The sequence below is a fragment of the Phacochoerus africanus genome, chromosome 16, assembly GCF_016906955.1.
Source record: "Phacochoerus africanus isolate WHEZ1 chromosome 16, ROS_Pafr_v1, whole genome shotgun sequence".
Classification (NCBI taxonomy): Eukaryota; Metazoa; Chordata; class Mammalia; order Artiodactyla; family Suidae; genus Phacochoerus; species Phacochoerus africanus.
In genome coordinates, this window is record NC_062559.1 from 41304354 (window position 1) to 41317397 (window position 13044).

At 38.2% G+C, this 13044-nt stretch overlaps 1 protein-coding gene across 5 annotated transcripts in view; it reads left to right on the forward strand.

The window, feature by feature from the left end:
• PDE1C (phosphodiesterase 1C) overlaps positions 1 to 13044 on the forward strand; it is a 496227-nt gene that overhangs the window by 400231 nt on the left and 82952 nt on the right. For all 5 annotated transcript variants that reach the window (XM_047763086.1, XM_047763091.1, XM_047763087.1 and 2 more), the window contains 3 exons: positions 1799 to 1927; positions 10362 to 10463; positions 11029 to 11149. In XM_047763086.1, the coding sequence (XP_047619042.1) occupies positions 1799 to 1927; positions 10362 to 10463; positions 11029 to 11149 (352 nt within the window). The remainder of the gene's footprint in view (positions 1 to 1798; positions 1928 to 10361; positions 10464 to 11028; positions 11150 to 13044) is intronic.

The following is a 13044-nucleotide window of genomic DNA, read 5'->3' on the forward strand; positions in this document are numbered from 1 at the left end:
GAAAAGCAGGTGCATACTTCAGATAGATTTGTGTTCGTTAAGTCATTCTACCTGTACTTAATGAAGCCAACACTTAATTATGGGGTACACAAAGGAAGACAGTATCATCTGATCTCTGTTCAGAAAGGGATTTCAATAGAACGGGAGCAGACAAAAGAACTTAAGCTGTGGCTTCATTTTCTACCTCCTGCCTCTTCACAGAGGAGTCTTGGCTGCTGTAAAGCAGCCTTCTGTAGTTCAATTGCAAGGTCTCTGAGCACAGGTATTCCACAGAGCATCTCTGTTTAATGCCTATCTGCCACTGGAACCTTTGCTCAGAGGACAGAGATGACAGTGAATAGCACCTGCTGAAGAGAGGTGGGTGGAAGAGTCGTACATGGATCTTGGCTGGAGACCAGTGTCAAAAGCAGTCACAACTCAGAGGAAAATGGCTTTAATTACAGGAGTTGGAAAATTGCATCATGTCACAAAATACACATCAGTTGGTGTCTTACTTGCTCAACGGATACAAGATTAGATCTTTCATCTCAGAATTGGCTTGTTTTGTGTCATCTCCATTGGAGTGGGAAAATTCCAGTGGGCTCAGTTAAGTTGATTTGGAATGAAATTTAAACATTTGCCTTCTTTAACTGAATTTTATCCAAAATGTCTCTGTCTGTGAGATCCATCTTTAGGAAACTATATTTGTGACCGGGTTCTTTGCCCTTTGATGGATAGACTGTAAAGCCTAACATTTTAAACGTATGCTGGACATATCCCAAAGTTTGGCCCATGCCAGGTGGAAGTTACCTTGGGGAGAAATGGTTCAACTGTCAGATGTTGCCTTCATTCCAACCCTGCCACTTAACCACTGTGGGGCTCTGTGAACTCCCACTTTGCATTTCTGGGACTCAGCTTCCTTGATGAGACATGAATAAGCTCTAATAATCTAAAGTTTCATTAAAATAAATATACTAAGAACATAGGTGTTCCCATTGTGGCACAGCAGAAATGAATCCGACTAGTAACCATGAGGTTGTGGGTTCAATCCCTGCGCTCACTCAGTGCACTAAGGATCTGGCATTGCTGTGAGCTGTGGTGTAGGTCACAGACACGGCTCGGATCCTGCGTTGCTGTGGCTGTGGTGTAGGCTGACAGCTGTAGCTCCGATTCGACCACCAGCCTGGGAACTTCCATATGCTGCAAGCATGGCCCTAAAAAGCCAAAAAAAAAAAAAAAAAGTAGATCACCCTATGTTTGGTGTCATTCAGCTGTTAGAAAGCAACTAACAATTGTCACATAACCTTTATATTTTTTACTCTCCAATTTCCCACATGTGGCTTCTGCATGGCAAAATTTTAAGACCAAACTACTAATAGTGGACTGGGAAACTGTTCCCACCAGGTGGTATGTGTTCAGGGAATTTCAACTAAAATAAACACATTCTCTTATTGAATAAAATAAAAATAAAGTCATTCCAGAAAAAAAATAAGGAATTTTGACATCACCCACATTTTTAAAAAAAATCAGCTTTGCTACTCTTCTGGGTAATTGAGATCTGTTTATAAAGCAGTTTTCAAAGTTCTCAAGTTGGAGATCACATGTGAAATAACATTGACAAATTAACATTAAAATACCCTATGTTCATCTATTGATAGTTTGTAGTGTTAATTTAACCTTTTGGTTGATATAAAAGGCATGGGGGCAAAGTTAATTGCTAAAGTAGGGTAAAGAGATGGCGCATTCCGCCTTAGCAGAGTTATCTGAAAAATTGCAGCTGTTCAACATCCTAAATTATTTTGCTTGGCTTTCTATTCAGGTCTGACCCAGCTATTCTGTACAACGATAGGTCTGTATTGGAAAATCACCATTTAAGTGCAGCCTACCGTCTTCTGCAGGAGGATGAGGAAATGAATATTTTGATCAACCTCTCGAAAGATGACTGGAGGTAAGGATGGACCATGAGAGAGATTTGGAGGCCAGAAAAGGAGCTGGGAGGAGAGATGGAGTGTGCTTTTTTTTTTTGAAGAAATAATACTCTGAAATTTTTATTGCTGTTTCTTTCTTTCTTTTTTTCTTGACACAAATATTCAAATATATTGCAGGCATGTTGGAAGTATTTTCTGTTGGTTACCTTAGGAACCTTGTGTTGCTTTTATCTTACCTTCTTAAACCTGAATTTTGTCATTTAACGTTTTTTTTTTTTTCACCTTATATTTAATTGGACGTCTTAAAAAAAATCTTTCAAAATTTGCTAAGGAAATTGACACTTTAAAATAATCATAGGGGAGTTCCCGTCATGGCGCAGTGGTTAATGAATCCGACCAGGAACCATGAGGTTGCAGGTTCGATCCCTAGCCTTGCTCAGTGGGTTACCGATCCGGAGTTGCTGTGAGCTGTGGTGTAGGTCATGGCCGCAGCTCGGATCCCGCATTGCTGTGGCTCTGATTAGACCCCTAGCCTGGGAACCTCCATATGCCAAGGGAGCGGCCCTAGAAAAGGCAAAAAGACTAATAATAATAATAATCATAGGTACTTAATTCTGAATTCTGTTGCCTAAATGACACTATGTGTCTTTGAACTTGGGCAAACATGAGTTTGAATATGAACACAGTCATTTACTAGCTGTTTGACATTTAGGAAGTTACTCAGCCCCTTTACACCTTTTTTAAAATTTAATTTCTAGAAAATAGATAGTAATATTTGGTTAGGGTAATAATAAATGATATCTATTAAAAGTGCTTAGCACACTTTGCGACGTGTATAGCAAGCCTGCAAATTGTTGTAGCGGTAAATATAGGTCAAAGCATTTCAAAGCTTATAGGCCAAATCATTTAAATGCTTAAAACTTCTGAATCTACTGTGATGCAAATAATATTTATATTTTAATTAAATGACCAGCTGTTTATTGAGTATTTCTGTGCCTCTACGCAGGGATTCAGAGAAATAAATCATACTGAACAACAAATCTGAAACTGATTTTCTGAAAGAGTTGGCCATTAATTTCCATGCAGCGTTTAGTTCATTAAAACACAGAGAAATATTTGGCTTGAATTTTATTGGAAAAACTGTTAGATTTAGGCAACACGTAAAAAATGCAGAGCATTTCAGTTAATCAATGCAAATCCTCTAGAAAAAGGACTCCTCTATCCAATTTACATGTTTGTAAAAGTATAATGAAAGATTTGAATATGGGAGAGAACATCCTTTCAGATGCATGTATTCAGATACATCCTGGTTTTGAAGGATTGTGTGAGGGCTTGTTTAAATAGTGTATATTCCTGGCCTTACGACAGTCAAATGAAGTACTTCAAAGCTTGCATAATTGTCTCATTTCTTTTTCTTTTATTTTTATTTTTGACCCCAGAAGAAAGAGAGAGGAAAAGAAGCTTGGGTAGAAGCATTCTAGATCTCCATGCATCCCGGGGAAAGTTCAGCAATGTGGTTGGTCAAGAAATTCTTGAGCCAAAGCCTCAGAGGAGCCCCATGTCTCCTAGAAAGGGATGCCCTCAGTCATTGGCTTGGAGCTGCACATGGAAAACATGGCCTTGGGGCAAAAATGGGCAATAGTTTTCAGAATGTCCTAGATGAGGCCCATGGCCAGTTACATTCCTGTAGTTGAAGGTCTGTGTGGTATATTCTGTGGCCACTGTCCCATGGCAGTTAAAATATTATGCGAAGTGACTATACCATACTGCACCTATGGATGTCCCATAATCACTTTTATTTTGAGTATGTGACTGTGTGGGTGTTTGTGTGTTTTGGTTATGATAAAGAATCCTACAGTGAACATCTCTTTAATATATTGTTATGTGTAGAATTCATGGATCAAAGAATGTTTGTTGTTTTAAGGCTCTTGTTGAGCTTTGTCAAGTTGCTTTCAGGTAATACACTGGTATTGCTGGACTGTGGGATTTGTGGACACATGGGAATTATGGCTGGATGGCCGTGATTACATTCTAACCCATTTTCAAAGCATAGATATGCCACCTCTGTTATCTATATCTTTGTTAAGAATTTTCTATTTCTGCTTAACTCTACGTTTGTTAACATTTAGCCATGTTGTTTGGGTTCCCACTCTGCTCTGATGATACGCCTCCTTCATTGTTCTGTCCACCACTGCGCTTAGTGAGGCTGGTTTAGGTGGTATCTAAACCCAGAATCATTGCAGTAGACCAGAACGTTATCAGTTCATACTGGTACACACTGTTATCACCAGGGCAACCATCTGAATTGTTTATCATTAGCTCTGCATTCTTATTGGTGGGTATTTGTGAAGTACTAGTTGTGAATAATTTGAATACCGACTCTGATAAAAAACAAGTTATAAGATTGAGTGGTCCAGCAAACCATAAGTAAATTTAGTATAAAAAGATCAGGAGTTCCTGCTGGGGCTCAACAGGATCATGGGTGTCTGTGGAGCTCAGAGACCCAGGTTTGATCCCTGGCCCCCACAGTGGGTTAGGGATCTGGTATTGCAGCTGTGGCAAGGGTCGCAACTGTGGCTCAGATCTGATCCCTGGCTGGGGAACTCCACGTGCCATTGGACAGCAAAAAAAAAAAAAAAAAAAAAGAACGAAAGAAACAGGTCAAACTAGTCACTTGGGAATGTAGTTTAATGCAATTTGTTTATGTGCTAGCCTTATATGTTTGTGTGTTTTTTCAGCACTATCTTTATTCTCTCAGAGAGTGAAATATATTGGAATTAGAGTCATAAAGCATCTCAGGTATAGGAATATTCTGATTCAGGGGATTCTTCTTTACAATATTAGCCCATGGTGCCCACATGCTTTGTTACTACTCCTATTTGGGGGAGATTCTGTAAGTTAAGAAAATATTGCAGTTGATGATGTTTTAACTGAAGTCACATAGATTTAATGTTCTATTATATTTCCATTTAAGGACAGTTTTAAAAATATTTTTAAATTATTTTATTAATGTTGAACTACATTGCTCCAAGACAATGGTATTATCTCATGAATAAAATTATTTAGGGCTCTCAGTAAAGCCCTTAACTCAAAACCAACATACGTTTAGTATCCTGTATCTTTCTAAGAAAGCAATTTAATACATGATAGATTCTATTTGGATACCTAAACGCTTTAGAATTTTTAGGGCCTTTATAAATGAACATATGACCAGGTGTTTACTGCATTTCAAAGAAGAAAAATATGTAATCCCTCTTGGAGCAGACCAATCAGCTGCTGATAAAGCAATCCTCCTACAAATAACAACTATAAGCTATGAACAAAATACAAAGACACAAACACACACAACCTCCAGTGACTTGAGGGCTCTAGAGAGTGAATAAAATCAGACAAATTTTGAAGATGTGTTAATGTTTGGAGACTATGATAGAACTAGGAAGTGTGTTTTGTGCTGTTACTCCCAAGGCAAGTCTCAGTCAAGGCAACACTAAGTTACTAAAACTATGTTTAAGGAGTTCCCATCGTGGCTTCTATTCGCCCACTAGTATCCATGAGGATGTGGGTTCGATTCCTGGCCCCACTCAGTGGGTTAAGGATCGGGCGTTGCCGTGAGCTGTGGTGTAGGTTACAGATGCAGCTTGGATCCCACGTTGCTGTGGCTGTGGTGTAGGCCAGCAGCTACAGTTCTGATTTGACCCCTAGCCTGGGAACTTCCATTTGCCTCAGGTGAAACCCTAAAAAGACCAAAAAAAGAAAAAAGAAAGAAAGCTGTATTTATATACCAGTCTCCATTATGTTTCTGGCTAGAGAAACCAGTGTAGGAACTACGAGAGCTGCTTGCAAGTGAATTAGAAGCCCAGAAAAGAGATTGCCAAATATGGGGAAACAAATTCTGTGAAAGTCTCAATGCCAATACCATTTTCCCAGATCAGGAAAATGTGACTTGTTTGCAAGGGAAAAGACAATAGATGCAATCTCCAAGATGCACTATTATTGGAAGTATCAGACAAGAACTTTTAAAGCAGTTATTATATTTATGCTCGCTGAGGGGAAGGAAAGTATGCTTGTAATAAATAAAATAGTGTAAAATGTAACCAGTGAAATGAAACTATAAGCAAGAACACACAGAAATTTTGGAACTGAAGAATATAAAATATCTATCTTAAAAAATTCATTGCATTGACTTAGTAGAAAATTGCGGAGGACAAAAAATCAATGAACTTGAAAAGATCATTCCAAATTATCCAATTTGAAGAAGTAGGAGAAAAAAGAATTTTTTAAAATGAACAGTCTTGGGGACCTATAGGAACAATTAGAGTCTCAGAAAGAGGGGAGAGAGAGAGAATGAGGCACAAGAAATATTTGAATAAATAATGGCTGAAAACTTTCCAAATATGGTGAAAGCTATACATTTATAGATTCAAGAAATTCAACAAACCTAAAAGTGGGTAAATATAAATAAAAATATACCCGCATGTGTATTATAATCAAACTGCTAAGGGTCAAATATAAAATTAGAGAAAAATGGCACATTACATTTGGGGGAAGATTTTTAATTTACTTTAGACTTTTCATCAGAAACCATAGAGCCAGAAGACAAAGGAATAATGTCTTTAAAGTGTTAAAAGAAACAAAAAAGGAAATTCTTCTGTGGCTCAGCAAGTTAAGGAATCTGGGGTTGTCATTGCAGTGGCTCGGGTAACTGGTATAGCACAGGTTCAATCCATGGCCTGGAAATTTGCACATGCCACAGGTGCATCCAAAAACAAAAAACCAAACAAAAATAAACAAAAAAATGTTGACACAGAATGGTATATCCCGTGAATATATCCTTTAACAGTGAAAATGATGTCACATTATTTTTAGATGATGGAAAACTAAAGAAATTTATCACCAGCAGAGCTGTATTTTAAGAAATGATAAAGTTCTTTAGGTGGAAGGAAAATGGTACCTGATGGAAATCAGACTTTTAGGGACGAATAAAACTGTGATACTAAGTGAAGTAAATCAGAAAAAGAAAGATAAGAATAAAATGGTGAATATCAGGGTACATATGAGAGGCTAGTTTTCTTTTTCTTTTTCTTTTTCTTTTTTTTTTTTCTTTTTCTTTTTAGGGCCACACCCATGGCTAGGGGTCGAATCTGAGCTGCAGCTGCCAGAACAATGCTAAATCCAAGCCACGTCTATAACCTACGCCGTACCTCACCTCACCTTAATGCTGGATCTTTAACCCACTGAGCAAGGCCAGGGATCAAACCCACATCTTTGTGGGTACCAGTTGGGGTCTTAACCTGCTGAGTCATGATGGGAACTCCCTAAAAGGGTATTTTTCTGAATTTCTTTAGGTTAAGTCTTTATTATCATTAAAAAAAATACAAGATAGTCTTACGAGTTTATACTACAGGGAGGTATACTACATGTAAAAACTATAACATAGAGACTGTTTATAAGCAGATGGACCTATACCACTACAAGATTTTTACATTTTACATGTAGAAGTCTGTGAGCATTCAGACTGAAACTGCACCTTCAGTTCTGGTTCTCAGGCCTTCAGACGTGGATTGAAACCACACCATGGATTCTCCTGGGTCTCTAGCTTACTTGGCACCTTGCCTTGGGATTTGTCAGCCTCCATAATTATATAAGCCAATTCCTTAAATCTCTCTTTCTCTCTGTATAAATAAATATACACACAGAGAGAGAATATATATTCTATGTATATTGGTTCTCTTTCTCTGGAAAACTTTGACTTATAGGGTTTATTCCAGGAATGCAAGGTTAGTTCAGCATTTAAAAATCAATTAAAATTGTTCACCATATTAAAAAAAAGTATGTGGTTATTTCATTAGCTACAGGACATAGATTAGCAGCAAACCATTGGAAAATAAATAAAAACAACTTATTTGACAATAGCATAAATATAAAATAGAAGTAACTGTGAAAAAAACAAGTGTAACTCCTATGCGCTGAAAACCACAGAACATTGCTGGCTAGAGAGGTCCTAAATAAACTGAGAGGTATAATGTCATCATGTAGTCTCCACTACAAGACTCAGTATTATATAGATGTTAAGTCTATAGATTCAACACAACCTCAATCAAAATTCCAGCAGAATTATGCTAGAAACTGTGAGGCTATTCTATGACTCAAGCAGAAATGCAAAACAATTTTAAAGAAGAACAAGGTTAGGGGATCCACACTACCTGATTTCAGGAATCAAGACAGAGTTTTATTAGTGAAAAGGTAGGCATACAGATCCATGGAACAGAAGTGAGAGTTCAGAAATTGACTCATCACTGATGGATGACCAAGGTGCCAAGGCATTCAATGGGGAAAGGAAAAGCTTGTCAACAAATGGTGTTGGAAGAATTGGATACCAATATAGAAAAAAAGAAAAAGAAAAAGAAAAGAAAAAACCTTTTACCTTTACCTCACATCATACTCAGAAATTACCTTGAAATTGATCATAGACCTAAATGTATAAGATTAAAATGGTAAAACTTCTGGAGGAAAACAAAGTTCTTGGGGGTAGTGGGAGGTTTCTCAGACAGGATCCCCAAAGGCATGCAACATTTAAAAAGTTGTGTTAAACTTTAACATTGTTGATCTTTAAAAGACACTGTTAAAAAAAAAAAAGAAAGAAAGATAGGGAGTAGGAGAAATTATTCACAACGCGTATGTCTTACATAGGATTTGTATCCAGAATATATATTGCACTTTTACAATTCAGTAAGAACACGAACGACTCAAAGTGTGAAAATGGTAAAATCTGTGAATAGACGTTTTTCCAAAGAAGACATACAGATGGCCAACAGGCACATGAGAAGATGCTCAGCATCACTAATCAGGGAAATGAAATCAAAACCGCAGTGAGATATCACCTCACACCTGTTGGAATGGCTATCATGAAAAAGACCACAAATAACAAACGTTGGTGAGGATGTGGAGAAAAGGGAATGTCTATACACTGTGGGAATGTAAATTGGTGCAGCCACTGTGGAGAACAGTATGGAGGTTTCTCAAAAAACTAAACATATAACCCAGTGGTTCCGCTCCTGTGTATATACCCCAGGAAAATGAAAACACTAGTTAGAAAAGATACATTCTTTCCAGTGTTCATAGCAGCATTATTTATAATAGCCAAAATATGAAAGCAATCCAAGTGTCCATCAACAGATGAATGGTTAAAGAAGATGTGGTATATATACACAATGCAGTATTACTCAGCTGTAAAAAAAAGAATGAAATAATGCCATTTGCAGCAACCAAGAGGGACCTAGAGATTATCACAGTAAGTGGAGTAAGCCAGACAGAGAAAAGATAAATATCATGTGATATCGCTTATTATGTGGAATCTTTTAAAAAATGCAGATGAACTTATTTCCAAAACAGAAAGAGACTTCCAGACTTATAAAACAAATTTATGGGTATCAAAGGGGAGAAGGAGGTGTGGGGGGGGGGGAATAAACAGGACTTTTGAATTAACACATACACACTACTACATATATAGTAGATAGCCAGCAAGGAACTGCTGTATAACAAAGGGAACTATACTCAATATTTTGTAATAACCTATAAGGGGAGAGAAACTGAAGTGTATATATTCATATACGTAACTGAATTGCTGTGCAGTACACCTGTTCACACGAATTGCTGTGCGGGTCACATGTTGCTGAAACTAACATGATATTGTAAGTCAGTGATATTTTAATATTTTTTTTAAAAACAAACAAGTGTAAGAGGTTAGTAATGGGGGAAACTGTACAAGGACGAGAGGGTATTTTCTGTAAACCTAAAACTGCTCTAAAAAAATAAGGTCTCCTAAAAAAACAGTGGAATACCTATATCCAGTGTCCCCTCCTAGAACCCATTTCAAGTTAATTTTTTTAAAATTTGAATTCAGTTGAGAAAGGAATCCTTTACTACACTTTCAGTTGCACTGGCATTTTTCCTGCGAGTTCATTTTCCAAATTATATATGCATTCCACATACCATATTCCTAGTAAATGATTTTCTTAGTCTTTAACCCTCATTTATTCCTCATTCAAAAGTTTGCTTAAAAGATTCAAGTTAGGGAGTTCCCTTTGTGGTGAATCTGACTAGGAACCATGAGGTTGCGGGTTTGATCCCTGGCCCCGCTCAGTGGGTTAAGGATCCAGCATTGCCATGAGCTGTGGTGTAGGTCGAAGAAAAGGCTTGGTTCTGGCGTTGCTGTGGCTCTGGCGTAGGCCGGTGGCTATAGCTCCGATTAGACCCCTAGTCTGGGAACCTCCATATGCCAAGGGTGTCGCCCTAAAAAAAAAAAGGACAAAAGACAAAAAAAAAAGATTCAAGTTAGATTCAAAGTATCATGACTAATTAACTGATTTTGATTAGAACTAGCAAGGAATAAACTAACTTTTACTTTCCACTTTTTATTTCCATCTTTTTTTCTCTACGGGGCGTCCCTGAAAGGGAGTTTCGGACCTTGGTAATTGAGATGGTGATGGCCACGGATATGTCCTGTCATTTCCAACAAATCAAAGCCATGAAGACTGCTCTGCAGCAGCCAGAAGCGTGAGTGGGCCTGTGACATCATGTGTTTTTATAGGCGTTTGACCTTGTACTTGTCCATGTCACTGTACTTTTCAAGTTTATCCCCTTCAGGATAACTTTATCAAGTGGTCTCATAAAATAGTGATGCTTGGAGGAGAAAGCATGAAAAATCTACCTATCACAGATATGTTCTCATCAGGGTTCAAATAAATAATAGGGCCAATAACAATTTGCCCCAATTAGAATTTAATGTATTTCCCTGCTGGAAACTAAATTATCAAATATCCCCTCGATGCAGGGGGGCACTAAATAGAAGTCAGTATGTGATTCTTGGATTCTTGTTGTCTCTTTCATGATGGCAGTCATTCCAGAAATGGCTTTGCATCAGTTTTGGAGGTGTACAGTTCAATAAATGTGGAGACTATGCTGATCAGTAAGATGGAAATGATGCTTTTCCCCAGTTTGGCTGCAGTGGGGTCTGAGATGGGAGGATGGAAGGGATTTTTAAAAATAGCGATTTATTAGAAGCTCTTATTGAGGTTCTGTAAGTTTGGTCATCATGTGTTTGGGTCCTTTGGGTTCACAGAATTGAAAAGCCGAAAGCGTTATCTCTGATGTTGCACACAGCAGACATTAGCCATCCAGCAAAAGCCTGGGAACTCCACCATCGCTGGACGATGTCACTCCTGGAGGAGTTCTTCCGACAGGTACTTGCTGCTCTGCTACCCTTCCCCGCTGTCACCCCCATCAGTGGACAGCATTCCGATTTTTATATTTCAGCAACAGTGTGATAAGGACTATGCCATTCCAGTCATCCTCCTTTTGGAGGGAAGGTCCGCTGCTTTTTTTTCTCTTTGCCTTCTTGTCATGTGATGTTTGAATCTCACTTAAATTCTGATTCTCAGAACAGTGTGGTATTTCTATCCTATGCATTTCTATTTGGGGAAAAAATGCATTTCCTTGTGCTAATCTTTTGCCAAAATATCATCTGAAGAATGTTTTTCCCTTTATTTTTTTTTTAACATGGTGGCCAAATGGCAGTCACTTTGGCATTGCCCTGTGGGATTAAGATGTTAATCTTTAACCCCTTTCTCTGCTATATTTGGCTGTTTTTTTCCCTTTTTAGCAAACAAGGCCATGTTGTCAGATTCCAAAGCCAGGTGGGGCTATTTGGGGTCGGGAACTCACTAGAAGCTACTGGCCCAATTATGTTTAAACTTACTGCATCCTAAGACACGGGGATGTGTTTTCTATAAGAATAGTCAGGGCCTTTAATGAGTATACATTACTTTAAAATTTTTTTAAAGTGCATGGAAGAGAGAAATATTTAAAGGTAAATAAATATACAGGACCCAAGAATGCTGTCTTCTCAAATCCAGGCATGTGTACTAATAAGCTCATCTCAAGAAGAGCTGCTGTAATATAAGAAAGGGAATGTATATATATGTATGACTGGGTCACTTTGCTGTGCAGCAGAAGTTGGCACAACATTGTAAATCAACTATACTTTGATTTGAAAAATGGGGGGAAAAGATCTTTGGGGGACATAAACATTAAAAAGAATATCCATAAGTAATTACAAATAAAACAAAGATTTAACATTTCACACAACACACACACACACACACACACAAATGTGCTTTAAGACTTGCGATCCTGAGGTTGAAGGCAGATGACATGTAGATAGTGGCACCTGAATTACAGTTAATTGAAGTTAAACAGTTAATTCATTAATTCTTGATAATTTACTAAGGGGGGGTTACAGTACAGATTCAGAGACCTCTGAGATTCCATAAAACATTACTTATTAATTCCAGTCTCAACTTTGTCCCCTAAACTGGCAAGAGATACACTCTTTCACTGGTTGCTTGGATTTTTGAAAGTGATTTATTCTTTTTTTTTTTTTTTTTTTGTCTTTTTGCCTTTTCTGGGGCCGCTTCTGCGGACATATGGAGGTTCCCAGGCTAGGGGTCCAATCAGAGCTGTAGCCACCAGCCTACACCACAGCTATAGCAACATGGGATCCGAGCCGTGTCTGCAACCTACACCACAGCTCACGGCAACGCCGGATCCTTAACCCGCTGAGCAAGGCCAGGGACCGAACCTGCAACCTCATGGTTCCTAGTCGGATTTGTTAATCACTGCGCCACGACGGGAACTCCTGAAAGTGGTTTATTCTTATGATGACTCTTATTCTCATGATTCTAGTTTGAATGGAGAAATTAGAAAAGGCATTTCTGGGTTTTTTTTTTTCCTTCTGAAGCTGTACACAATATTCTGTTAGGGAGGACTAGAATTAACAACATACTAAACGAAGTTCAGAGGGCTCTTTATTGGAATCTTTATTCCAACTATTTTGTGACCTGGGATTAATACAGTCATTCCTCTGGTTCCCAGTGGTCTTAGCTGTGATTTTTTTTTTTTGGGGGGGGGAGGTAGGATGGGAGGATTTAAAGGAAGGTTGGACCAGATTTTTTCCTTGGGGTCCTTCCTGCAGTAACTGTTCTGCGTTTCCTCTATTCTGTCCAAGGGCGCACATCAACACTTGCACACACATGTACACCCCTAAGCTGTTCTGTGAATATACCAGCAGGTACCCTAT